The sequence below is a fragment of the Scedosporium apiospermum genome (genome assembly GCF_000732125.1).
Source record: "Scedosporium apiospermum strain IHEM 14462 chromosome Unknown SEQ_SAPIO_0132, whole genome shotgun sequence".
In the NCBI taxonomy this organism is placed as follows: domain Eukaryota; kingdom Fungi; phylum Ascomycota; class Sordariomycetes; order Microascales; family Microascaceae; genus Scedosporium; species Scedosporium apiospermum.
The window spans coordinates 25824-52817 of record NW_015971833.1 but is presented as its reverse complement, the minus strand read 5'-3'; the positions used below and the strand labels follow the sequence as shown (position 1 = coordinate 52817).

Below are 26994 nucleotides of genomic sequence, written 5' to 3'. Positions count from 1 at the left end.
CTAAAAGAACGCTCTAGGTCAGTAGCATCTCTTCTTCGCCAGCTAAGCCTTGAGTGGCGCCATCTCCCGACGCCCCGAAACCCCCGTCTCTGTGTCATCACATGCATCCCCGTCGACTTCCTGCCTGTCGATATCCTTTCTTTTCCAGCACTCGTGTATACCCACTGGTCGCTTCCGGATCCGTTCTTCGAGCCGCGGGTATGGCGAGCGGCCAAGGGGCAGTTGAAACGAATGCCAGTAACGCAAACTCGATGATTTTTTCCCTCGGTGACTGGAAAGGTGCTATTTTGTAACCGGATCGCGTACATCTTAGGAGGGAACGCGCCATCCGCGATATTCCAGTTCGTGTCCTGCAACTGCCATGCGTGGGTCCACAAAAGTATCGCAGCCTGCTGGGTTCGGTCAGGGCCAGGGGTCAGGGCGATGTCGATCGGAGGAAGCTCTCCCCGGCCGCCAGCCATGACTTGGTCAAGGGGTGCCGAATTCCAGTCTGTTGAGGGCTTCCAGTCCGATATTGTGGCAACGAGGATGGATTGACCGTGACCACAGACCAACTTGGGACCCCAAGTATTAGGGACAATCATCCAAGGGTTTTGTTTTGGTGACGCAAGCTCCCTCTCCCGTGCCGTGCTCCTTGAAACTAATTCCACATGTATCGGGGACCCCCCGGTAATACTACCAGCCATCGAGAAGAAGAATAGAATGTCGTGTGGCTCCCATAATTGTGACAGGTTGCCGAGTTCCGATCAAAACTGTTCGTAGAAAAGGGGGATGCCCCACTGCCCTAAAATAATCGTGAGAATCAAGGGGCTGTACACCTTCCGGGCGACTGGAAGAAACTGATTCGTGACGCAAGAACCCGTCGCTCGCCTACCTGTCAAGGGGTGTCGTTGGCTGCTCGGCGACAATTATTTGTTGGAAGAGGTTAATAGTGGACTATGAAGCAGGAGCACCATTTGGATACCCTGAAAATGCCGAGGCGTCATTGAGCGTGCAACAGTGTTTTCGACCTCGGATAGGGTCGGCCCTCGACTATTGTCAACATGGAACACATGGCCTTATTCATAAGCAGGTCGTCATTTCCGAGCCATCTTTGGCTAGAATAAACTACGAAGTAAAGAGAAAGATAAATTAAAGGTCAATGTGAGTGACATAATGAAAAGGAACATTGATTAAGATAAAAGTTGACAACACTGGCAAGGAGGGAGGAAGAAAAAAAAAATTAAGCTCTCCCTCGGGGAATCGAACCCCGGCCACCTGCGAGCTGCTCAATGACAAGCAGGTATCCTGACCACTAGACCAAGGAAGACTTGATGGTTTTTAAGCTGCGAGCCGCCCAAACAAGGTTCATTCTGGTGCCCGTCTTCAACGACGCGTCGCCGCTGTCGCATGGTTCCCTTTCCAAAGTTAAGTTTGCGACTGCCGATCAAGACGTTAAGCATGCAGTTTAAAGATAACCTTTTTTTTTTCCCTTTACCAACGACAGTGCAGTCTCAACTTTGCCTTCATATGATTCCTTAAAACTTCAGGGGCTCTTTACTTCGTATCATGTTCTCTGTTTGCGATGGAACTTGTGCTATGAATCAAATCCTGTCCTCTTTTCCAACAAGAATAACCCCTGTTAATTAACTTCAATCGCCCGAAGTTCCCACTGACGGCTACTGGCTACGTCCCTCTTGATTCCTCTTCCTCTTCCTCTCCCTCTTTCTGCTGAAAATGATGAACACAGTCATGCCTAGAGCCGATAATCCAGCTGCCAGCGCATGTCAACAGCAACCTTTCTCTCACCAGGACCGTTCTCGGGGAAGAGGGAAGACACACCTGCCAATCCCACACTACCAATGAAAGCAGCGCCTGGTCCCGAGATTACCGCATCGCTCATCTGACTGGAGTTTGTGGTTATCGCAGCCGGTGCTGCACTTCCCTCAGTGGTGGCGAACCGAATTGTTGTGGTCGCGAGAAGATCACCCATCTCCGCTGTACTTCTCTGAGCCGTCGTTATCGTCGTCGGAAGTAGAGCACCTGTCTTCGGTGTACTTATCCGAGTCGTCGATATGGTCGGTGGTAATAGCGTACGTGTCTGCCCGGTGCTGGACTGAGCCGCCTTCGTGGGTGATTTTGGGGCTCTCCGCGTGGGCGATGGCTGTCGTCCCTTGTCATCATCGTTGACACCGGCTTCATTCTTTTCGTCGCGAACATCGATCGGGGGCGGAGGCTCTCTCCGCCGAAGCCTTGAGAGTCCGGCCATTTTGTGCTGCGATAAAAATGTCTGGGATGTATTTTTCGTTCTCAAATTTCAAAGGTTATTTGGCACAAATGGATCTTAAGTGGCTACTGCCTTTTCTGTTAGAACAGTGGGTTTGACTAGAGGGCAGAATAAGAGAGTGATTCAGAAACTCTCAGTAGATTGTGGTCGATCTCGGAGGGGCCTCGGAGCATGTTATCTATGAGCATTGAGTCGCCCTGTGCGGCTCTCGTAGCGGCTCCCATTGTCCGCGAGCATAGGGCGCGTCAACCGGTAGCGTGTGTCGTGGCCAGTCAAAAAGTAAAGAGTGGATCGATCGTAAACTTTTTGCCATTCAAATGTTGAGTTGGACGCCACAAGTTTCGAGTGTCAGGGCTCTGGCCAGCCAAAAGTTCGGGCGGATCTATTTTTATATCCAGCGCTACGCTGCCCCGAGTTTTGGATCTTGTTTCGCGCCATAATACATGTAGCATATCGGTGGGTGATACATTAGCATTGCCCGAGTGATAAAAAAAAGAAACAGGTTATTGTGAGTAGCTTCCTTTGGACGATAGCTCAACGCCAGAGAGGATGCTCGGCGAGCTTAAGCTTGCCGACACGTCGTTTTCCTTATAGATACCATAGGGCCTCATATCACGGCTCCTTCGAATCTGCCTCGGGCAGGTTCCTCATATCGGGCAGACTCTAGTGGTCAACATGGAACATCAAAGCCGCCGCAGCTCTCTTGAGGCCGTTACTTCGCATGCAAGTGGCCTAACAACCATTGGCCTGATTGGCGGCGGAAACGGTTCGGATTCAAAGACTGCTCCCCGTCTGTCGATCGATCTTCAACACGGTCCGAGGCCGTATTGCAGTGACATGCCTGTCCCGACGCGCAAGTCTGGGGGGAACTACTTCCCCAACGCCGAACTCTTTCGACCAAGAGGGCAAACTCAGAGTCCGTCACTACACCCCATACCGCAGAGCGGTAACCTGGAGGGAAATCAGCTACAAATGTCCGAGGATCCATTCGATGATGATTACAGGGTTGAGACAACGGCGAGCGAAAACCCGTTTTCCGATTCTAACGCGGTGCCACGAGAGGGTGTTGAGGAAAAGCTGAGACTCCCTGCCCCTGAGCCGGACCAGCCGTATCATGTCTTCTCCAAGGGCCGTAAAAGGCTACTGGTCGGCATTATTGGTGTGGCTGGTCTCTTCTCTGGCCTTTCGTCGAACATTTACTTCCCGTCGCTAGACGCCATTTCGAAGGTAAGTCAAGAAAACCCATTTCTCGCGTGAGACTATTGCAATCGCTAACGACAGGACAGGATCTCAACGTCAGCCTCGATGCCGTTTCGTTAACTATCACGTCTTACCTGATCGTTCAGGGCCTATCGCCATTGTTTTGGGGCTCGTTGTCGGATACGGTCGGGCGACGTCCGATTTACATTGCGTCCTTCACGGTCTATATTATTTCAAACATCGCCCTTAGCTTTTCACCAAACTTCGCTATCCTCCTCGTCTTCAGAGGCCTGCAAGCGGCGGGCAGTGCTTCTACTGTCAGCATAGGTAACTACTCCGTCACTTCTGCTAGTTAGTTCGTAGGGTTACGGTATCTGACAGATGGAGAAGGTAACGGCGTTATTCAGGACATTTCTCCTCCAGCCGAAAGGGGTGCTTACATCGGCTTCTACCAAGCTAGTAAGTACAAGACCTTCATGAACCTGAAGTGGTTATTGTTAACTGGTAGATTATCGCCTCCAGTTCGCAACTTTAGTATCGCCGTGGGTCCTGTCCTGGGTGGCCTGATAGCCAACTTCTTCGGCTTTCGATCTATCTTCATCTTCCTCGTCATTCTTTCGTCCCTTGTAATTATCATGATTGTTGTTTTCCTACCCGAGACACTGCGTAGTATTGCGGGCAACGGCTCCGTGAGGCTCACTGGTATCTATCAACCGCTCGTCGCCCGATTCCTCAAGGAGCCTGATTCCATGCAGGAACTGGATGGTACGGTCCAGAGGAAAAAGGTAACTCCCATGACCTTTATTGAGCCGCTGAAGCTATTGGGCGAGAAGGACATTCTCTTAAATCTACTGTTCGGTGGCGTCGTGTACGCCATTTGGAGTATGGTCACCGCCAGCACCACCGGCCTCTTCAAGTCACGGTTTGGTCTGAATGAACTTCTCCTTGGTCTAGCGTTCCTGCCAAATGGTACGTAGGCTTTCCATCTTCCAGAGCTCCAGCCTAACATCAGCTAATACTGGTCTGGACTACCTAGGCTTCGGCACGATTGTTGGCTCTGTCATCGTTGGGAAACTCATGACGAATGACTATAAAGCCGCCGAGGTGGCGTACAAGATCACACACAATTTGCAAATGACTCACAAGCTCCCAAACAAGAACCTCCCGGCGGACTTCCCACTCGAGCATGCTCGTCTTCGCAGCCTTGGATGGGTCACAGGCCTTTTCACAGCCTCAACAGCCCTCTATGGCTTCTCGCTCGCTGATCCTACCCTGACATCCAAGCCGGGCTGGATCATCGTTCCGTTGGCTTTGCAGTTCCTAATCGCGGCGACTAGCAATGCTGTCTTCGCAGTCAACCAGACGCTCGTGTCCGACCTGTGTCCGGGTAAGGGCGCGAGCAGCACGGCTCTCAATAACCTAGTTCGTTGCGGATTGGGCGCTATTGGCGTTGCTTTCGTCGAGACCATGATACGTGATGTTGGTCCGCCAGCGGCGTTCTTGGGCCTAGCGTTTATTACAGTAGCTGTGGCACCACTTGCCGTGGTGAACTGGTTCTTGGGGCAGGGATGGAGAGCTGCCAGATTGGAGAAGCAGAAAAAGATGGAGGAGGAGAAGAAAATCGCGCAGAAGGCTTGATGCCCACGCGGTGGCTGAGATTCTAAAATAGACCGATAGAGTGTACATAACCGAGGAATGATGGGCTGGCCTCCCGTTATTCAATATAGACCCGGATAGACAGATTGATAGATAGATAGACTCATCAATAGATGGATAAGTAGCTGAGATAGCCAAATGGATAGATACATGGGACATGGAGCAAGTAGCATCCGAGGACTTGCTCTCCCAATCGCAGCCATGACTTTGATCCCGGCGCCTAGTCCGCCCATTGGGGTGATATCAAATATGAATTAGATTTATGTATGTATTCGAGTGCTAAGGGAAGGCCATCACGAGTATAAAGCGAATTATGTGTCAAACACGTTGAAGCAGATGGCGCAACATCAAAAACCTCTATCTGCTCATACTCTAGCCCATGTCGGACCGGAATCGCGCTTCCAACGAATAATAGTGAAAATTGCATATCTTTGCTTTGCCCTCTACCTGTTGTCATGTCTCTGGTATTTGAGGCGGTCTTAATCCGTCGTGAACCTTCTCACCTGGGCCTGAGGCCGTGGGACCTTGTGACGATGAAGATGGCTGAACGCGCGTCACAGATGATCCCATGGTTCCCAATGTAGCCGACGTAGGGTTCTCGTTTCGATTGTTCTGACTTCCAGAATTGTTTCTATCCGGCGTGATCCGTCTCAGTCGCAAGCTGTCTCCTAGGATATTGTCACCGAATACTTTCCTGACGCAAGGATAGAGGGTCGGAATGCAAGCGCCGATCACTACGCAGTTGGCCTCGATGCTAGAAGGATAGTAAGTCAGGAGAGCTATCCTATGCTAGATCATGGTTGGTCTTGCCGGCGACCTAACTCACGAGGTACCTACTTTGTCCATGTTACAATTTCGTCAACCGAATCTAGCTCAAAAAGAAAGCAAGATCAGTCTTCTGGCCTTTATTTCGGAGGTTTCAGATGTGCCATACAGGGAAAGTCGCCCAGGTTTGCAAGATCAGGCAGAAGAGTGCATTTATAAATCGTAACTGCTGCACCACTATGATCCGACCAGTTAGTTCTTATTGCTCGAGCCTTATCCCTCTGGGATACTTGCCAATATCCGAAACCAAGAGAGGACGACAATGCCAATTTCTTCCTCCAATTCATTTGCAAGAATGAAAGCACCAACGTGGGATACGAGGCGAGGTAAATGTCGAAGGCAGCAGAGGTGACTTTCTAAGGTTAATCCTCGCGCGTAAAAGATCCTGGGTACAGGAGGGGGAAAATAATAAAGAAGCGTACAAGAGAGGAAGGGGGAAAAACTCACTTCCTACAGCCAGCATACAATCCACGATAATCCTGCGGTCCCAGCAGGTCCCCTGCGCTTTCCCCCATTGCGTCGCCGCAGGAGAGCACTGAGCGAAGTTTATAATCAGTGTCACAACAACGAGGAGTCCGTAGGCGATGGACACAATCCACATTATAGTTCGATGCATCGGCCCGGGGTTCAAAATCTTCGAAAGAAGTATGACTACAGCGAATTTCGGTATTGTAAAGGACAGCAGCCCCGGGATGAAGGCAATAAGGACGAATAGAATGGCCTGGCTGATCTCATAAGGCTCCAGTGAAATGGAATGTTTGCCGCCGCCGTAGCTAATAGCGACCGCTGTCAGAGCGATGTAGGCAACGCTGAACATCTTTTCACACGGCATATGTAGGCCACGTCAGTAGAAGTCTTAATAGGCTCTAATGAGATAAAGCAGCGGTCGTCTCACCCCTGAAATGATAACGAGGTAGTCATCGATAAGTAGTCTCCTCAAGGACAAGCTCCTGCTGTACATCCGGGCAACGATGAAGAGAATGGCAACCCCGGTCATAGGTACGGTAACATAAATTATAAGAGGTCCCTTGTCTTCGTTGTAGTAGTCTGGTGAATACACATCGACTCGTGCCTGTATCGGCATCTTGGAACCAAGGTCACAAGGAGATTCGCTTCGGCGACCACATGGTTGACTTTTTCACCGCATATTTGCCAAGAGGCTAACGGATGGGGGAAGATTGGGTTCAAAGAAAACAGTCTCTTCCGGTCAAGACGTTCTTTTTCCCAAATCCAGGGCATACCCCTTCTTGGCAGACGTGACGATGACCCGACGATGTGTTTCAGCTCAGTGGCGCGTCGTAATATATATCCACCTACGTAATTCTAGTATGCACGCGTCATGCAGAATCGAATGCTTCATGACACGTTGGGCTACATTAGCTTTAAGTTTAAATTTCCGAGCTTGCCACGATAACGACACGCGCTCTTCTGGGGGTCCGGCGGTAAGTGTGCCAAAGATAAGCTATTACATATTCTTTGGTGTTGGTGTTTCCAGGGTCAAAACGCCAGCCAAATCGATGCTAATGCCATGGTCCGAGAAAACTCACCGCCAGGAAATCGGGATGGTGACTGGGGTGGCTGCCACAATAAACTTTCGGCTATCGGATGACCGGATAGTCGGCAGCGAGCTTGCCACGCAGCGAATCCTAGTCCCCATAACATTCCGCCCCGAAACCTACACTTCTCTTTAGGCCCCCACCGACCCAAGAGATCCTCATTGTGCTCCAAATTCTGGTTCTCATGATCAGCAAAACTACTCCCAGAGCAGTCTACAAGCCTCGCCAACGTGGGGGACATGAGATTCGCCCGGGAGTCGTTTCTCTTTGCCATCAGCAAGGAATGGTTGGACTATGGGAATGGGTGGGAACCTGAAAACGTGGAAATTATGCTGGAAGGAGCGGATGGTTCGGATAGCGCGGAAACCGCCAGAAGGGAGACGGCCATAGCGAGCCTGCTAACCATGCGTTAAGGACGAACAATTCACCGGCCATGTCAAGGATACTACCATTGCTCGCAGTATATGGGAGCTGGGTGAATTAGATCTCATGACATCTAAACACTTCTATATTCTTATTATTCCTTGCTTCCCAAGTCCCAACCAGACACGGCGAGATCTCACTCTCATTCGGACACTACCCACTATCATCTTTGGGGTCCGTCATCCTGGCGTTGATGACCACGACATCGAGGAAACCATAGAAGCCACGGTTGTGTCGATATTGCCTACGATCTTAGTTTGGAATTGGCACTTCAACCGTGGCTAGCTGATTGAAGTGTATAAGAAGCCGTTTCGAAGGCTGTGGAGTTGGTATCGTTCCTCCCACCACGTGCCTTCTCGCGCTACGGGTGTTATTTTACAAGGGCCGTGTTAGTAGCTTATCCTGTAGATATTATGGTAGCCAGAGTATCGAAGGTTGTTAGGTTTGTTTCGAAGATGCAGTGCTAGGCCAATATTGCGTCTTGGAAGCTTTGGGTTCCACTCTGCCACTACCTGGGCGTCCTCGAACGGGAGCGCCATTCCGAGCCGGGGAAATTTCGAGAAATGGACCAAATAGAATTCCTTTCTCGCACAGGCGGCGCAATTTCGTATGGTGAGACGGAATCAAAAGCCGAAGAAAGCTTAATCAATCGAAGGTGTGCTGCTGCGCGGGAACACCTTGACGCCACATGGGGTACTCTAGTCGGCATTTCATGTTAGATATCCGATCTAAAGTGCGTCGGTATAAGAATCCGATCGTTGAATTGAATACAACCCTTTAACAGCCTGCTGATTGCACCAAATGTAGAAGGTGATCCTCGTTATTACTTCGCCTCTAAGCTAGGGCGTGGCGCTCGAGGAACAAGACTCTTAATTTACTAGAACTATCGGAGGAAACACAGGAGAGGAATTGAAGTTTCCGGCCTAGATCTTAGACCACATTAGATACAGCAAATCTAATGATGACCCTTGGGACATCATCAATTTTCAAATCGAATAGCTCGCCGGAAACCGTCCATTTTGTTCCTGTTCGAATGCCAATCGTATCCCATAGACTTTGCAAAGTCTCGAGATTGTGGTGGTACGGTTTCCCTCCTTGCTCGAGATGATGTGCCTCAAGAGTTGGGGGATTCAAGGATCCTACTTGCCGTCCCAACACCAGCGCCCTGGACCCAGGCTTGAAAAATCGCACGATCCGCTCTCCTATTTTCACCTGGTCATCCCACCCGAATAAGTGAAAGAAGCTCGCCGCGTGCACAATATCAAATTTCCCATCTAGAAGTGCTATTCCCGTATCAGAAGGGTCTAACACATCACCTGTTATGAACTGTGCATTAAATGTATCTTTGTCGCGGAACAGTTCATAGCCTAGTTCGATAAACTCGAGTCGCAGATCGGAACCAGTGAGGTTGGCAGCTGGAGCGCCGTCAAATGCAAGCTTGCGTAAGATTTGGCCGAAGCAACAGCCCAAATCGAGAAGTGTATCCCCGCTTTTCAGACGAGCAATGACGGCGGGATACTCAGGTGAAGATGAAATGTAAAGATCCAGAAAACGCCAGCGGCCGATGCAGGGGTAATTGAAGACTTTGAACGCTTTGTCTCGCTGCTCTCCTTGTTAATAGGTGCCTCTAGCTGCCTATATCGAGGCTTTAACGCGAGGTGAGGCTCACGATTGTGGCTACGTGCTCGTCGATCTTGCCATAAGGAATTCCACTATATGACTCGAGTAGTTTCCATGCTTCTGCGAGGCCAGTCCTATCAGCCGGTAGCTCCTTCTGATATCGCCAAGTCTCTTGTTGGCCTCCCGCATCGGTCATCGTACCTGTTTTCGGGTTTGGTAAGTTGTTTGGAGAAAGAAAAGGGCGAGAATTGTGTGAACACATCTCTGATTCGAGTGCTTTCCATCGGACCCCTCATATATTAGTAATAGGAGGACAAAATAGCACGCAAAACCGATAGTTGATGGCGAATCGGAATGAAATATTGAAATGTGAGGACTCTTGAGAGATGACTAAGAGTCAAACAGAAGAGAACACAGATTGCTATGTTAAGTACGTTGTCGGGAGATCGATCCTTCGCAGTATGTTCTGATCTGCTTCGAGAGTCATGGCAACACCACTTGATAGATCTCATTTCACCCAACCACGGTGTGCAGAGAATATCCCATATACCAGCCGGAAAATATAAAGGCCGGCCTCTAGAAAGGATGGTGGGCTTGTTGTCCTGAATTTACCAGAGGCAATGCCGCTTCGAACAGCGAACCTCGGAGGCGGAGGTGATATCTCCCTCGTGTATTGTTCGTGATCTCCTTCAAAAGTCTTGGAAATGGGAATCCAAGGTTCCCCATTACTACTCAAATACAAATTTCTCCTCCTACTTACAACCCATCGTCTGCACTGCCCTCCTGAATCTGGTCGGACATGTCGAAAGGCTTATCGTCAACTAGACCCATTTGCTCTCTAGAGTCCACAAGATTCGGCCCGGCAACTGACTCGAACTACTCCCAGCTAATAGGATCTAATTAAAATCTCTCAGATTTGGATTTTCTTGGACGACGAAGTCGTCGTCCGTGAGGGTCGGTTCCGCGCAGGATGGGCAAACGTTCATGACTTGGCTCGAAATGATCTTAAAGAAGTTCCCGTAGCCTGTAGGTGCCATATATCTTCTTCATGAACTGTATCGGAATATCATATTCCGGGAGAGCGATATGGAAGGATGTCATAGCCAGACCCCTAAGAGGAGCTGGTCGTTTTCGCCAACGAGATTGGGATTCTTCAGCCAAGATACTAGTCGACCCTCATTATATTTTAGGGCGTTAACTTGAGGTTAATCGGTTGTTTGTCGCATCGATTCCCCTCGGCACTTCCTTATTTGGCTAGCTGACCTTATCAAGCCCTCTCCACATGTGGCTCAGGTATAGCTCAGAGCTGCTTAGGGCATACTTAGAGAGTTACTTCAAGCTGGCTTAAGGCATGCCTCGAGTAGCAATGCTTAGCTTCCACTTATGAAATATAAATAGAGAAGTCTACTTACTTGCTCTGGCTATAAATAAGTATAAATATCTTTAGAGAAATTCTTAGCACTTTTGCATTCCGCACTCCCCTAATAATCGCCGTCCTATTCTCAATTTCTCTCCAGAACATTCTCTGACCACTTCTTCAATCACCCCTCTCGCTGGAAATGACCTAACCGCCAATCGTACATTTACCGCTGCGTTCCCGAAATTTCCGCCTTTATCCATCAAAATGCCCGGTAAGCATCGCGAATGTACACTAGAGCAACCGCTCTCGAGCCGTCCCCCAGTCATAAGCATGCTTTATCACTGGCTACTTGGGACTGGAGTCTGTGCAAAGACTGGGGTTCCTTCTTTTCTTTTTCTTTTTTTGGGCAGTCAGTCACCCCTTGCGTGGTTTGGACAAGATGGCACATTACACAGGTCTTTGGCGAGCTTCGTCTCGTGCCTTCCTTATTATTCTTTTCACGGGTTCTTTTAACCTAGTCGCGGCGTTGCAAGCACCGCTGTCTAGTGCAAGCACCCCTTTGTTTGAGTGGGAGACGCAGCAGTTGACATCTGAGATTCTAGAAGGCCTTTCAAAATCGGAGGGCGTCTGGGAACATGCAGCTCTTTTCGGATTCGATGATGGCTCTGAAAAGTCGCTTCCCGCAAGCGGGTCATGCAGGTGCTTCCCCGGGGAAGATTCATGGCCAGGGCGCGAGGTCTGGGATGCATTCAACCAGGCTCTTCGAGGTGCCTTGATCCCTACGGTCCCCATTGGAGCCCCTTGTTTCAGGGATTGGGATTTATATAGTGAGGATGAGTGTGCTGCCATCAAAGCTAACTGGACGAATGGTTACTTCCAGTATGAACTCCTTCCATATAGCAGCAGGCCTAGTTTCCGTTAAAGCTCCTGCCAGACGAACACGAGCTAATACTGACAATTAACCTAGCGAAAATCACCCTACTTCCATTTTCTTTCCTATTTTCCAAGGCAGAACTTGCATGCCCAACGATGGACAGACGAGCACCTGTACTCTTGGCGGCTTTCCTGAGTATGCTGTAAACGTTAGCGATGTGTCGCAGATTCAGCTAGCCGTCAACTTTGCACGGAATGCCAATCTCCGACTTGTGATTAAGAACACTGGCCATTGCTATCTCGGCAAGTCATCTGGAGCGGGAGCATTATCTATCTGGACGCACAACCTGAAGGACCTGGAGTATCTGCCTGACTACGACGGTCCAGGCTACCAAGGTCCGGCTTTCAAGGTTGGAGCAGGAGTCACGGTTAGGGAGTTGTATGAGGCAGCTGATAGAGTAGGAGGGACCGTGCTAGGAGGTATCTGCCAGGTACGGGCTGTTGCCCCTTCTTGTTCACGTATTGTCTCGCCCCTGACTTCCTCTAGAGCGTCGGCTTTGCTGGCGGATACGTTGCTGGAGGTGGCCATACTCCCATGTCTGGTTACTACGGCATGGCTGCCGACCACGTCATGGCTCTTGAAGTAGTGACAGCGTCAGGCGAATATGTTACAGCCAGCCCTACGAACAATACTGATCTTTACTGGGCCCTTCGCGGGGGAGGAGGGGGGACCTACGGCATTGTCACGTCTCTCATCGTTCGTGTGCACCCAAAGATGCCAGCCGTGACATCCACCTTCACATTTTCAACGTCGGAAAAGCTCAGCAACGAACGCTTCTGGGCTGCAGTCCGGAAGTATCTCGCCATGTTCATCCCCTTCACCGACGCCCACACTTATTCCTTCTTCTGGGTTTATAACACCAATGGCACGTACACATTCGACATGAAGCCCTTCTTTGCTCCAAACTACACAATTGAATCCTTTAACGCCCTGGTGAAACCCTGGTTTGACGAAATGAAGGCTCTTGGTGTTGAATTTACCCCCGATACACAATTTCACGAAAACTTCTACTCAGCCTATTCGTCCACATGGCAACAGAATGCCGGGCTCAACTCGGCAGGTGGAGTTGTCTCTCTGCCGGGGAACAGGCTCTTTCCTCGCTCAGTATGGGAGTCTGAAGAAAAGTTTAGCAAGCTCATCACCTCACTCCGCACCTTATCCGAGTCAGGTCAACGGTGGGGAGGATACCATCAAGCACCGCAGAACCGCGCCAACGCGGACAACGCTGTATCTCCGGCTTGGCGCAACGTTATCGCTTTCTTCATATCATCCGCGACCGTTTCCCCCGATGCGACTTCTGAAGAAATGAGCACTGCGTCGCGGAGACTAACATACGATATTTTAGGGCCGTGGAGGGAAATCGCGCCTCACACGGAAGGTGGGGGCTCGTACCTCAACGAGGCGAATGTTATGGAACCAGAATGGCAGGCAGACTTTTACGGGGAAGAGATCTATCAGCGGTTGTTAGGAATTAAGAAGAAGTGGGATCCTAGAGGTGTGTTCTACGCGACAACAGCAGTGGGGAGTGAAGACTGGGAGGTTCGAGATGGGATTGCCGGGGTGCAGACTCAGAATGGGAGGCTGTGCAGAGTTTGATGGCCACATTTAGAAGGGATTTATAGGAACTGTCAGAGGCTACGACGGGACCGGGCTCTCTACCCGGCGGTGATCCAGTAACCCTCCTCGAGTCGCTCCTATTATAACTCAAAGCCTCTCGGCAATGACTCTCACACCTGAATCTTTCTACCTCTGAATAGCTCGTCAACGATATCATGAAATTCTCCAATATATTGGATCAGTGGGACCCTCCAACTTATACTTCACAGATCCCTATGAACAAATTCCAACCAGGTCGATAATACATCTTCCCGCTAAAACAGCTTCAGCCGGCCCCGCTCGGCGATGTAGAGGATCGTGGAGAAGGATAACAACATAATCAAACGAAGCAGCGCCGCCAATATCCACCACATCCAGTTCCAGAGAGTTGCCATTAGCAAAGTATACGTTAAGAGAATTCCCATCTTGCGGTTGATACCTCGGCAACAACTAGACGTCGGAAGGCCACAGCTGGACTCCGCGATGGAGCCCTCATGAGTCCGCTTTATTTCAGGTAGCATAGAGTGGCGATGCAAAGATAGTTTCGAGTTGAAAGTACTCTTTTTTCCTCTATAGTATACACCCGGCTAAGACAGACTCCCCCAAGAATAGACTTCCGCATGATGGCGTCGATCCTAACTCCGTCCCCCTCGGTCTCCTTTCCCTCGGATCCCTCCTCATGCCATGCTACTGTTTCACCGATTCCACACCATTTCCAACGCCCAACTCCAGCGAGTCCATAACGGGGCGGAATTTAAAGCTCTGCGGGCAAGAGTCCCGCCCTCTGTGCATTCCAAGTCGCGATGGCGTCCATAAGCGGCGGGGACAAGCTGTCATAGGTGTTGAGGCCAACAGATTCGAGCTTGGCACGCACGTCGTCGATACCCTTGGGATGGAAACCTTGTTCGATGATTGAAGAGACAAAAGCGGCGAACTGAGGCTCCTGCCACCCTTCATCGTCGGATAGTTCGACGTGAACGAAGTCTAGGCCCTTGAACGGGTGGTCATTGTGGATGCGGCCGAAGAGATGTACGCCGCATTCATTACAGGCGTTCCTCTGGATGGCAGCATTGGAGTCGACGACGTATAGCTTGTCCCCGTTTGCTGTCACCTGGAGATTGTCGGTAGGGGTGACGGCAATGATGGAGAAGAGGCTTCCCTTAGGCTTCCAGCATTTGGAGCATCCACAGGCGTGGTTATGCAGGACGTTACCCTTGAGCGAAACCTCAACAGGATTGGTGCTGCAGTGGCATCGTAGTTTCCCGCCCTGGAAATCCTCCTTCCCCTTGGTAATGCCGTTGTCAATGAGTGGATGTAGTGAAGGAGCCATCTTGGTGTGTGATATTGTGCGGTACTTGATTGGGTAAGAAGTTAAGACCTTTTGGATTTTCCACACAGGTAAATCGGAATAGAAATGGCCGTCCAGCTTATATTTATTCCTCCCGCAGGAGAAAAGACAGGATTCATTGCCAGGACTAGACGGGGAGTTATCGGACCGGTCATAATCATCATAAGGGGAGGATGCGCATGCCGAAAGAAATCATCGTCTGATCCCCAGCCGCGACGCTCAGTGCCCACCAGCCCCGCTGAAGGAGCCAATGATGCCCAGGAACGCAGTCAATACCAGCACCCGGGATCTGACTGCCGTGTGCTGGGGGCAGTGGTGAAAGAGGCAATCCCGACAAATCCGGGTTCTCGCCGATGACGCCTTTGTTTTAGCTATATCTTAAGCGATGACGCGAGAAAATAATTCGAGACAAGAACTGGTACCGGTCTTTCCCGTCTGCCTGCGGGGTGGAAGTACTCCTAGGTGCCCCTCTGCGTTATGCCGCAGAGGCGGGGAGGGGTCAAAGTGTGTTTAGCCCCCGCTAGAACAGGGGAATTGAAATTCCGAACCTGCGAATACCAGATGCCGAGTCGGCAGTTCCGCTCATCTCATCCAGCCTTCGTGGGTCTACCATCGAGTTCAAATTTTGATAGTATCATGGCTCACACTCAAGGACATAAAGTGAAGTGTGAATGTTGCCTAAGGATCATTATTTTCGCATGGCCGAGGCTTCGACCGTAAACTCGACGAGAGGCAGGTTCTTAGAAGTATTGAATGATAGCCTTGGTTATCACAGCCGGTTCTGTAGTTCCCATTCCCAAATCATATCGTGTGCAGCCATTGCGGCGGCCCGTAGGATTGTTTCTTTGCCAATATTTCAGAGTTCTCGTTGATCGTTACCATTCCGGCCATCGGAAATTCACTGTGCTGACTTTGCTAGAGAACTGAGTCCACCAAGATCAGAATCTACTATTAGATCAGCACAGAGTGGGGACCCGATGTTCATAGAGTTGTGTACGCGGCGCATTGCCCCTGGCGGCCCTGAAGCGCCTTTTCACTAGTTTTACCTTTTCAACTTTCGCAGCATTTGATTTTGGCAGGTGGACCGCGAAAGGCTGGATCAAGGAATTAGCAAGGGGAACCGGATGCTAAAATGAACTGAAAGGGAAGTCGGCAAGGCCTTGTATTTAGATTATATGGTGTACTCCATAGCTTACAAAGTGGAATCCATCCGTATTACTCCAGGCATTTTGTAATTGGTCCATCCGGGAAAGTTTCTAGAAGGCTAGTTTTGCCCTTTTTGACATCATTGCCAATCAGTCCAACACGTTGCTCCAACGACACAGCCCAGAGCCTCAAAAGATGTGACCAACATTGACCTGCCAGACGGAGTATACCTCGATACGTCATATCCGCAAGGCCCTTGTCGCCATCCGGCGTGGGGATAAGGTTTTCAGTGATTGGACCTAATCTGCGAAGGGACAAAATCTACTTTTGTGGATCAGATTCGGGGATTGAAGAATCCACCAACTGCGCCAGAGGGGGTCATGGGGAGCATCTTATCGGAGACGTGACTCAACGGAGAGCGTTCCAGTAGACCCTTTTATTTTATTTTATTTTATTTTCTATTTTTATCCTGGGCCTTATTATTGGTTCTTCGTCCATCTTTCCTAGGTGTACTAGTCAAGCACAAAGGCACTCTGTTTCTCCTTCAGCTTGAAAAAATTTTCCGAGATGTAGCAAATTTTTCACGATGGCATCAAACCCAAACTAAGTGGGTATTAAGCGGGCGGGTCTGCGCCCTAGCTCACCTTAGGGTATAAATGATACCGCAGGGGTCCAATCCAAGAGCTTTAATATTACTTGGCGATGATGATTTTCAACTTCTTCTTCCGGATGAACCTTACAAGGTCCAATTGAAGTGCTCTAATAATACTAGGCGATGGTGGTTTTCATCCCCTCTTTCTTGCTCTTCGCTCTGGTGTCGTTCTATGTTCTCGTCCTCTCCCACTTTGGTCCCTCACCCTGTTCTCTAGTGTTCTCGACCAACGTAACGCCACTCCCTATATCACCACCACCAGACGTCCAGCTTCGGATAGAACCAAGAAAAGATGAAAGCTGAGAAACACCCACAACTGCCATCAAGCAGTTTACCTTCCCTCCGAGCTACGGAATCGCTTACCAAAAACCAGATTCTTTCAGCGTTGGAGAATCTATCTGCCATCTACTGCCCCCTGCCCGTGCCTGTCTCACTGGATCGGAATTCCTCGTCGCGCCTTGTCTCACGAAGCCCAGCACCAGCCGTCGATTCGGGTTACGCCTCTGAAGTCGACAATAAAAAGAAACCTTCTGCCAGTAGAGAAGAAACGCTTAAGAAACTAAGAGCTGATGCGTTCGAACGTGGTTTCGCCGAGAGGTGGTTAACGGGCTTCATCGGCCGTGCCGATACACTGCTGCGCGATGGGGAGGAGATTACAAGCCAATTTGTCGTCGACCAGGCCGCTTGCATACTAGAGTCGCTCTTTTCCATGAGCATGTCTGAAGACCCGCTGGAAGAGGATTCGGACGACAGTTTCATCCATGAGTTTAACTTTGATATCGTGCTTCCGAAGCGGACGGCTTCGGGGCCCCTCAATATACGGCTTCGCGACAGACTAGCTGGTACGAACGCCAGCGACCATGATGATGTCGGTTTGCAAATCTGGGGAGCGTCAATAATCTTCTCTGATCTCATTTGTTCGTCGTCCCTAACCTTGGGCCTCGACAGGGACAGACTAGGTCCTTCCCCTCGCATTATCGAGCTGGGTGCAGGAACAGGACTTGTTAGTCTGGTTTTGAGTTCTGCCCTCCCTCGACTTGGCTTCGTAGACCCCACGGTGATATCAACAGATTATAACCCCCAAGTCCTCGAAAACCTGCGGTCTAATATTGAGGAAAACGGTCTTCCGGTAGAAACGGCTCTCCTCGACTGGTCGTCTCCCGTGCTGGATCCGCCGCTTAATAGACCTGCCAACATGTTGGTTGCTGCCGATGTTGTTTATGGGCCCGAGCATGCGACACTACTGCGAGATTGCGCTTTTCGCCTCCTGGCGCCAGACGGGATATTTTGGCTCCTTGCATCTATCCGTCAGAACGGACGTTTCAACGGAATCAGTGCCACCGTCAAGACAGCATTCGAGTCCACCGACTCGCCCCAGACCAGCGAAGGCCGGAGATTAAAGATTCTACGTACAGAGGAGCTAGAGAAACGGAAGGGTATAGGTCGTGAGGACGAAAGTGGGTACCTTCTATTCCGTATCGAGTGGGCGTAGCTTCTCTGAATATAAATAGAATCATTCGTCTAGAGCAAACTGCCATCGCCCAGTTCATTCATGAGCCTTCGTAACCAAGTCCCTGATCGTTTTGTCGAATTCCTCAGGCACCCTGCCCAGTATTTCCAATAGTGTGGGGGTCACAACTTCTGTCTCTCCATCTCGGATTGCTTCCCATGCCGTCGCCCACGATTTTCCCATCTCCACTGACCCAAAGCGCCCAACGACCTGGGGTTGGCTAGCGTATTCGTCCACATCCACTTTGATGATCCTGACATCCTTGCCGATAGCCTGGCCAAGACACTTGACGGTGTCGGTTAATGACCAAGCCCTGTTTCCGGTCAATAGCACTTTGTTGTTCACATATTGAAATGCTTCCGGCTGCGACGCATATTTCTCGATCAGTTTAGCTGTGGCCTCGCCCAGCTCGTCACGCTTCACCCAAGAGATTCCCGGCCCTGAGCCGTCATGTGGAATGCGTATCTCATCCGACGGGTTCTGAAGATCGAAGAATGCGGTGTATATGGGAAAGGACTCCGAGTACAACCCCTCCCGGATGCTGGTGTAGGTGAAACCGAGGTGGGAGGCGGCGAGACTCGCCAGATGCCGCTCAGAATCAAGATGAGCCTGCATCACAACGGCACAAGAGTGATCCGTGAGGTTTCCGGCGAAGCCAAGGGAGCTGTAGAATATGTGTTTTACCCCAGCGCGAACTGCAGCGTTTATTACCGGCAATTGGACCTGTAATTATCACACGATCTTAGATTCTTTTGAGGACCAAACCAATTCATCGTGACATCTAAGAATGCGGGAGAGAACAGGAGAGAAAGTCACATCAACTTGCCTTCGAACGGTACTCATGGACGTGGCTTGGGTAAGAAATGAGAAACAGCACATCGATATCGGCGAAGGTCTTCTCTATATCTTCAGGATCGGATTCGTACGCTGCCTGACGAAGACGTACTCCGTCTTGGACGTACGTGTTCGGAACCTTGTCAGGAAAACGGCTGATCAAGATAACTTTATTCCCGGGAACATTCTTGAGGAGATGAGTGTAGGTACTGGTGCCAAGCCCACCAGAGGCTGGGAATATGCCAATCGTCAGCATCGTATTGAGGGAGGGCAACCTCTGCAAAGTGTATTCCTCCTCAACTCAAGTGCGGAGTTGGGGTTTGGGAGGGGAGCAAGGAGATTTATAATTGTGCCAAATCACCTGACTGAAAGGAATACTTCCGCGATTATGTGTTGATGCTTACGAAGTCTCAAAGCCGTTATCTAAGGTCTAAGTCTCTTAAGTTGTCGCATCATTCATTGTCTCAACGAAATTGGAGCTGGCACTTGTTATCACCAAATTAATAAGCCAACAACTTACGCAAGGGCTCTTCAATGTCAATAGAAATCGGCTCAGTTCATATCACCCATTATTTTGCATTCAGAAATAATCCTCGGAAGCAAAAATTATAATATGAAGATTTGCTTTAACCGAACAATACAGTCCTTGTCAGCGGCCCGGAGTTAAAGTATCTCCATCCAGGCAGTAGGCGGACCTTCTTCCTACTACATAATAAAACCGAATGTTCCCCTTTGCGGTATGGATTGGCAGCCGTGGGTCCTGCAAATAGGTGGATCTATTGGAAATCCCATTGGAAGTACCGTCTGCCTGACTCTTCCCAGCGGTGTCTTGCTTACCAACAACGTTAAAGCCTAGTTCCTTGTTTCAAAGTGCTCTGGAGGGAGATCGCAGAATTAAGAAGTATTCCTTATCCCGCCAGACATATAATATAACCTTGGCCACGTAGAGATCAGCTTCAGCAGGTTATAGTTGGAAGAAGCCATGGGAAGGTAATCAGAGATTCGGGTGGCAGAGACCTCGAATAATCCTGCTGCCCAGGCCGCCCGAGATATTTGCCTAATAGCTGCGTGGGCCGCCCCGATCGGCGCTGAAGGCCTGAAGTAATAAGAAAGCATGAATGCAAGGTTGAGAGATATAACAAAGTTGGTCCATTCGGGAGTATTTTCTTTGTATGTGATCTCATTCCCAACTGCCCCCCCTAGCATCAAAACTAATCATGTCGCATTACCTAACTGCACCATCTTCTGCCAGATGCACATGCAACTCATGACAACCATCAGCGCCCAGGACGTTCCCAACTCACCCGTCGAACCGCTCCCGCAGAGGTGAAGCTCGCCCACCTTGGTGAGTGTCTTCCAGCTTTTACTGTCCGCCCACACAGCAACCACCTCCTTGCCATCGCTGGCTCTGCCTGTCGTGTGATTGACATCGCCGTGATCGCTATCATCATGACTCCCGGCACCTGCCCTTGTGGCTCCCAACCGAACAAGTTTCCAGCCCCAGCTAGACTCGCCGATACTCTTGACTTCATCTCCGTGAGAACGTCGCCATTCGAAACGCTCCAGTCGCCGGTCAGCGCCCTGACCCACATCCATGGCAAACCAGAAGGTCTCCTTCTTTCCGACCCTCCAGCGCAGGATCTCTTTGTTGGCCGTAGGATCACCTTCAGCTCCTGGTAACACAGGCAGAGTAATTCCAGAGTCGACTCTTCCCCTTCCCTCACCTACTGCGTGGGCGAGAGGGGGAGACGTAGGGTCGGGTCCGTCATGAAGGGTCATGTTTCCCCACAAACCATCGGGGAGGTTGATGCAGTATAAAGGATCAGCGCCGGGCTCGCTGAGGAAACATATGATTTCTTTCCATGATTTTTTCTGGGTGACGCGGATCACGGGAGGCATGCCATTTTTTGCAGTGTGCTCTGATATTTGAGGAAGGATGAGTTTGGAGTTTGAGGAGCCCATAATATGTTGCTGGTGATGTCGTTGAACTTGGGGAATGCACAAGAGATCTGATATTTTGAATCCTTGAATTCCGGAAATGGGAGAAGGTGCCCGATGAGGGTATCTGTAGTTACGAACGTAATGCCCAAAAATGTCTCGCCGGCGCGGAAGAGACCCTTGTTTTAATAGATGTCGTCAGGGGGGGGGGGGGGGGGGGCCTTCACAACGGGAGATTTCCATCGAGCGCTGCGTTTTTCCTTTTTGGGAAGTTGGCGGGGCAGTGGCGCGGCTCTAACAATCTGACGAGTTGGCCACGCCTCTCACCACCAAGACACAGCCGAAGCTGTATGCATCCACTGCGCCACTCTGGTCTGCATTATGGATCTTAAACTGATTCGACACTTAACAAGAGCAAAAGCCGAGCCTGTTGTGTTCCTTTCGACATCAGCAAATAATACTGCTTGCTAGTGACAGTTAATTATGTCACAGTTTAACTAATTCCTCATTCTCATAGGCCGGAAAGCTGTAGAACCGAACCACCAGGCAATCGTCCTAGCGAGCAAAAGATCAACCATAATGATTGCCCCCAAGTGGGCACTCACCCAGCCGTGTGTTCCTTACTGCACCTAGTGATCTAAGGTTGATTACACTTCATCTGCTCGTCGATATTCTCTTTCAGCAATGGATCCTTGGCTAGATGATGCCGGCAATACACTTAACAGTGACGCGACAACCAGCTCCGGAAACACGACAACACCCACGACCCAGATGGAGTCGGGATCTACTTTCTATAGAAGAAGACTGGAGTGGGCAGTCCTAGCGACCGAAACGAGGGTCATATTACAGGAGTCTCGTCGACAGATTTCCGAGTTAGCTCAGCACACGTTGCCCCGGCGTATGCTTGAAGAGCCCGCTGGGTGCTTCCCCCTACACATGAGTGCAAAGATTACAGAATCTTGAGAGGAAGCGGTCATATATGGGGTACCATTAAATGATTTAAGAAATGGGTTGGCTCGATGCGGTAACGACAGCGAGAATCGCTTGCAGCCGTTCGCAGAACATCCCGGCGGGCGGAGCCCATGCTGCTGAACATATCAGAGAATCACCACGTACGCCGCGTCGATATCACTTCTCAAAGCATCACTCTGATCTCGGGATTGTTTGGTGATTCTCATCAATAGTCCTTGGCTCCGAAAGAACTCTATCCCATCCTTTGCTTTCTTCTTACCCACACCTCCTTATCTGTGCTCCCCGGAGCAGCGTCCTGGATATCACGTAGCTGTACTTCCCACACACCGAGCTTGTAATGTCCCCGATCAGACATGCCTGAAAATATGTCAAAAGACCAGCCGTGTTTAGGACATGTTAGCCCTGCACTTAGAGCGATTCCGAAATCTTCAATGTCAAAAGGAGTGCCTCGAGAGAGGGGGTACGATGAATGTGGACAGCGCTAGGCAATAGACGATTAGTATTCGCTGTCATAGACAGAACATATCCGGTGAAGTTTGGCAGCTGACACACAGGGATACACTTACATGGTCAATGGCGTGGAACTTGCCCCTGTATTGGAAAACAAGAACTTGATCCTTCAGATCTTTTCCTTTTTCGGTCGCGAGAAAAGCATCATCCGCAACCGATAGCTGTGATCTTTGCGAGCTATCCGTCGTAGGAGAATAGAAAACTTTACACCCTGGCTTGAGACCATCGCTGCAGGGCCGAGGCATCAAGAGATCGCCATCATCTAGGCCCAGATCGGGAAATGAGGATGCCATCCCGACCGAAAACCACTCTGCTTCTGGCCTCAAAAAGAGCCTGAATGGGTTCACGTTCATTTCTGTAACTGTAATGTATGCCGTTAGGGCATATAACTACCCAAACAGTTCCTTCGTTTCACCAAATTCTAAGATTTGCTCAATCACTTTGTTGATTTTGCTCGCACAATTTCTCCATGCTGACTCATTAGCCTTTGTGTAAATATCACGTGCTTGTGGATGGTGGCTTGGAGTTTCACTCACTCACAGCAACTACAAGTCTTCCTCTGTGAAATTCCGATGAGGAGCCCGAAGGATAGGATATCTCGATAGTGATCATGGATGGCGACCGTGTGTAGTTTTTGGAAGGGGTTCACGAAAAAAAAAAAAAAAAGAAAAAAAAAAAAAAAAAAAAAAAAAAAAAAAGGAAGCTCCCCAACTCTCGTCATTCTGGACTCGTGCAGCATTACGGGACAGGATGGCCCCGGCAGAATTGTTAACCCGCTGTCTGATCAAGGATAGGTGGGCGGGAAGTAAACTTGTAGCGGCGGGGTAGCTTTATGATATCCGTTAAGTTAAAATGTTGGTACATTGAGGAAATGCCGTGAGGATTAATAGTTGTTGAGAACGACTGCTCTAGACTCCATCTCCTTTACCAAAGTCCCACTGATCGTGGTTGAATTTCTCTTTCGCAGAATGCCGAGTGCTCCGAGGCCGTAAGCGAGTAACTTCGAGCTTCCTCGCGCAGTTCGTAGATGTAAATGGGAGGGGTGATTGGGGCATCATAGACCTCCACTCGGATCAGGCAGTTTCGCTTCATAGTTATTTGTGGATCCCGCTGCCGACTGCGAGTGTTGCGCTGCAACGGTGTTCACCTTCCACATGTATAAGTGAAGGTGCCGAGATCTGATGGTTCGAGGGTGGCCTTGGATATGTTTCTTCAGACCAGTAGCAGATACAGTTCGTCTCTGTAACTCCCCTATCGGAGCTTGGCCAGCGTAATATCTTGAGGGTGTCGCTTAGATGGGAAATGCACTGCCGCTCAAGACTCTCTTCCCTCGCCTGTAATTCCTGGCAACGAGGCCCCTACGCGTAATCAAGGCTATGTAAAGCCAGCCGGCCTTTTTCTATAGCACTACACCATGGGGAGTGCCGCCGTAGGAAGAGATTGGTAAATACACATTTACCAAAACATTAAATCGGGGTACTCAGGATCCCACGTCGTCTAAATCATCCGCGTCGAACTCTCTCAGGCTTGCCCACGAGTCCACGACAGTCGCTTGTCTTTACTTTTGGCTGGCCCCGCGTTGACTTTGCATCTCTCTTTTCAATGATCGATGATCGAAATTGGAACCAAGGTGGAGTATGTAGTTAAACCAGGCGGTTACAAGAATCGTGCTTCTACTAAACGCTTTATGAACAACCAGAAAACCACAATGAGTGGGATTCTAATTAACCTAGGCAGGAAAAGTCTCAAGAGAAATGAGTTATTTTACTCGAAGCAAGAATAAAACGCGAAAGGTATTGTTCGCCTTGTTGAATATTTTGGAACACTTCATAGCCAGAGCGTGGGGTCACGGATGACACAAGCAACTGACGAACCCTTGATACAAAATCTTATGCCAGTTGGATATTTTGACGTTTAGTTCAGCTCTCGAGAAATCTCAATACACTCCTTGTTATCAAAAACACCCAGCTTTTGAAATTGGTAAGTTTTGTAAGAATCAAGAGAAGGATTAAGGACCGAACCATAGTTGGTCTGCTCCATTGACGAGGTAAGCGTCAATATCATGAGCAAAAGGTACGCTGATTCTGGACTTGGATACCAATTGCCCAGTTCTAGCAGCAATTGGGCAGATACGTGAATCGCCACGACGAGGCTGTCGCTATAGCTGGCCAGGTGAATATTCAGCAGCTGCGGAAACCAAATTATAAATACCGTCGCTCACCTCTCCCCGATGAGGCTTTTCCTCTCTATTCTTTCACCAGTAACGATACCCCAAACATCCAGAGCAGCACTACCACCTCGTGAGAACGTGAAGAACACACCTCACCATCAGCTGAAACGCTTCTCCCCTTTACACAATTCGTTTTTGCGCAAACCCGAAATTATACTTCGAAGCTATCGCATCTGCAATCTCTGCCTTAGAAACGGTATTCCGGGCATCTTTCTATTAACTCCTCCCCCATGCAGTCCGTAATCGGCTACGATATGGTGCATTGTTACTACATCTACAAGATGCAATTCGTTCTATACGGTCCTGGGAAGACTCGAATTGCGCCTGGCATGATTGGCCGCCTTCCCGATGGACTTTGCAACTTTAATGAATTCCTACGCTACGTGGAGAAGCAACCAGCCACGTATAACCCTTCTTTCAACGACTGCAGAGGAGGAAATCTATCCAGCTTCAATCCGAACGTCGAGTGGGTTGGGCCGCGGCTCCACACACGAGGCTTCTTTAATCACGGTCCTAAGCTTCATGTGGAGTTGATGAAGCCGGGGGTTCAGCAGCCAGAACCTGATGATTTCTACCAGCTTATAGCGGATGACTTCGAGGAATGCCGTACTGAGACGGATTTAGATGGGAATCTTATCTTTCCAGACGATCACGAGGATATGAAAGCGGCTAAGGCAGCCCTTGAAATGGGTTTCGAGGCCCGCCGGGAGGACCAAATCGGGGGCTTCGACGCCCACTTGGCTCATGAGCGAGCCGTGGATAGGGCTCGTGAAACTCTTACTCCCGTACCTCGCGATTAGAATGGGACACGGCCATACTGTCAACAATTCCTCGCATACCTAGGTTCAAGCCACAATACTTAGAAAGAGCCGTTATCGCAGCTAAATGATTCATTCTCTCTCTCTCTCATTTTTTTTTTTTTTTTTTTTTTTTTTTTTTTTCCGTTCGCGCTAGAGAAACCACAAGAACGTACAGCGTCTCGACTCACCTTTCCCACGCTCCTAAGCTCCGAGATTTCTTCGCTGAATCTTATTCATTGTAGTTCGTGCCGTCCCTTGCCGAGTTCGAGAAAGGGTCGAAAAGTCTATTTCATCAATCGATCTGCAATGAGCTCTTGGCGTCTTACACTCTTCCAGTGCCGGATTAGATTTTGCGCCCGTCTGCTTTTCCATTGCTGCTCGCATGCTCCATATCATCTCTTTAACTTTATCCCAGATCATCAGCTATATTCAAAGGCATTCTCCTTGTTCGAGAAAACAGCCGACGGTAGTATCCTAGGTACATCGAGTGGGACTGGACCAGAGCTATTTCTTTCCTCTCGCTCCGTTGGGGAATGCTGTATCAACACCGAGCCGACCGAGACGCGAGATGCCCGAAATACTTTCAGATTCAGGGCATAGAATCGGAGGATGAAGAATTAGCAAAAATTTCTAATATTAACTTGTTTAAGAGATCTATGGATGTTCTAGAACTAGATGCCTTCCCGCATCGCACCAAAATTAAGACAGATTATTATCTGCCGCCATCAATGTGTCGATCAACAGTACTATTACCGTTTGTGTTATGACTCCCTACGGAACTATCCCGGCAGCTATAAACCCTGCTCTTGGGCTTCCTATCGGTCAGCACTTAGTCGTTATTGTTAGAGTCGTAAGTGAAAACAAAGATGATGGTAACGGGAGATGTACTATAACTGATTGGGAATCATCTAAGATGAAAGCCCGTAGTTGGGGGAGTTCGCGTTTTATGAGTACTTGCAACCAACAGGTAGGAAGGATTAACGATTTCACTATTGAAATAATTTTCAAGAACATAAATAGCTTATAAGACATAATAATAATCGCTTCGACTTTGCAAACGTGTGGATTGATCCATTTTCGAATAACTCGGCAAGAATCATAGCCGCGGCGGCGAAATTATCTCTCACAGAGGATTGGGCCCTATTTTCCGATTTCAAAAAGAGTGCGCATGGAGAATGGCAACCTCCCTCACCCACTTCGTAGCGAGGAGTTCACGGAAGTTCGCTTGTCAAATGTGGTCGACTTTGAAGGACGGCGCAGTATCCTTACCCTGCAAGCACTGAGCGGAATTTCTCGAATGTCCGGTCACAACAAACACGTCAAGCAGGACTGAATCCGGTAGTGGAACCTTCTTTATGTTAAAGATAGCTTGTCAGTCCCGTGGTCACGGTTAATCCCATCTTTGATCTACCTCCGCTTTTTCCTATCCCATCCAGCATCTATTGCTGGTATCATTTAGAGAAGATGGTGCTTGAGTGATCGCAGTGGCGCCACTCCTGCGTCACACCGCAATTAATGCCTCGGTGGTTTCAATTTCATGAAAAGAGCTGCGACCCTGGGCCCAGACCCTGGAGGTCTTGGCGCGGCTGTCTGTTTTCCTACCAAAAAATTGACGCGG

At 49.5% G+C, this 26994-nt stretch overlaps 3 protein-coding genes and 4 pseudogenes across 3 annotated transcripts; 4 read left to right on the top strand and 3 right to left on the bottom strand.

Annotated features, from left to right (window-relative positions):
* Nucleotides 1–1735: 1735 nt before the first annotated feature.
* Nucleotides 1736–2248, bottom strand: SAPIO_CDS8771 (annotated as a pseudogene; the record flags this gene model as incomplete).
* A 693-nt stretch (nucleotides 2249–2941) lies between these two features.
* Nucleotides 2942–5104, top strand: SAPIO_CDS8770 (Major facilitator superfamily transporter; the record flags this gene model as incomplete). Its single annotated transcript, XM_016790335.1, has 5 exons — nucleotides 2942–3493; nucleotides 3553–3793; nucleotides 3848–3925; nucleotides 3989–4435; nucleotides 4503–5104. 5 exons carry the CDS (start codon nucleotides 2942–2944, stop codon nucleotides 5102–5104), a joined length of 1920 nt encoding a protein of 639 aa, XP_016639638.1.
* Nucleotides 5105–11170: 6066 nt separating this feature from the next.
* On the top strand, nucleotides 11171–13436 carry SAPIO_CDS8769 (Uncharacterized protein; the record flags this gene model as incomplete). The annotated part of the gene is made up of 4 exons (XM_016790334.1): nucleotides 11171–11177; nucleotides 11425–11785; nucleotides 11874–12270; nucleotides 12327–13436. 4 exons carry the CDS (start codon nucleotides 11171–11173, stop codon nucleotides 13434–13436), a joined length of 1875 nt encoding a protein of 624 aa, XP_016639637.1.
* Nucleotides 13437–14190: 754 nt separating this feature from the next.
* Nucleotides 14191–14766, bottom strand: SAPIO_CDS8768 (annotated as a pseudogene; the record flags this gene model as incomplete).
* Nucleotides 14767–16874: 2108 nt separating this feature from the next.
* Nucleotides 16875–18074, top strand: SAPIO_CDS8767 (annotated as a pseudogene; the record flags this gene model as incomplete).
* Nucleotides 18075–18128: 54 nt separating this feature from the next.
* Nucleotides 18129–20888, bottom strand: SAPIO_CDS8766 (uncharacterized protein; the record flags this gene model as incomplete). The annotated part of the gene is made up of 4 exons (XM_016790333.1): nucleotides 18129–18815; nucleotides 19039–19157; nucleotides 20156–20599; nucleotides 20651–20888. 4 exons carry the CDS (start codon nucleotides 20886–20888, stop codon nucleotides 18129–18131), a joined length of 1488 nt encoding a protein of 495 aa, XP_016639636.1.
* A 3969-nt stretch (nucleotides 20889–24857) lies between these two features.
* Nucleotides 24858–25376, top strand: SAPIO_CDS8765 (annotated as a pseudogene; the record flags this gene model as incomplete).
* Between the last annotated feature and the right edge of the window lie 1618 nt (nucleotides 25377–26994).